The 516-nt window shown below is 41.5% G+C and overlaps 1 protein-coding gene across 1 annotated transcript in view; it reads left to right on the top strand.

Annotated features, from left to right (window-relative positions):
• The window catches only part of LOC141295353 (SH3 and cysteine-rich domain-containing protein-like), a 7,865-nt gene extending 7,761 nt beyond the window's left edge, over positions 1 to 104 (top strand). Inside the window, exon 3 of the mRNA XM_073826566.1 lies at positions 52 to 104. Coding sequence (XP_073682667.1) covers positions 52 to 104 — 53 coding nt within the window. The remainder of the gene's footprint in view (positions 1 to 51) is intronic.
• Positions 105 to 516: the final 412 nt, after the last annotated feature.

Below are 516 nucleotides of genomic sequence, written 5' to 3' on the forward strand. Positions count from 1 at the left end.
TTTCCATTTACATCCTGAATTTCTGTATATCTCATTCATGTTCTATTTTAGATGGACATGGCAGTAAAACAGTGCTCTTTAACCTGCTTCCTTTCTCACACTAATGCTAAGGGAAGTTCACAGCACAGCTCTGCTGCAGTTCAACATGCTCAAATGACATGTTCAAGGCCCAGAAAGGTAGCAAGGACATTGTTAAAACAGTCCATGTGACATCAGTGGTTCAACTGAAATTTTGTGGCGCTACGAGAAAACCTCTACATCAGAATGCGGGCTCCTGCATCAGCAGCACCCCACGCGTGATTGTGCTGTGAAGACTAACACAGAAGAGAAGAAATTGAAGAAAAGACATTATTTTTGTTTTCTTTTGTAGCTTCATGACGTTACGGCTGAACCACTGATGTCACATGGACTATTTTAACAATGTCCTTACTACCTTTCTGGACCTTGAATGTGGCAGTTGCATTGCTGTCTATGCAGGGTCAGAAAGCTCTCGGATTTCATCAAAAATATCTTCAG

This window comes from Garra rufa, chromosome 21 (genome assembly GCF_049309525.1).
Source record: "Garra rufa chromosome 21, GarRuf1.0, whole genome shotgun sequence".
Lineage (NCBI taxonomy): Eukaryota > Metazoa > Chordata > Actinopteri > Cypriniformes > Cyprinidae > Garra > Garra rufa.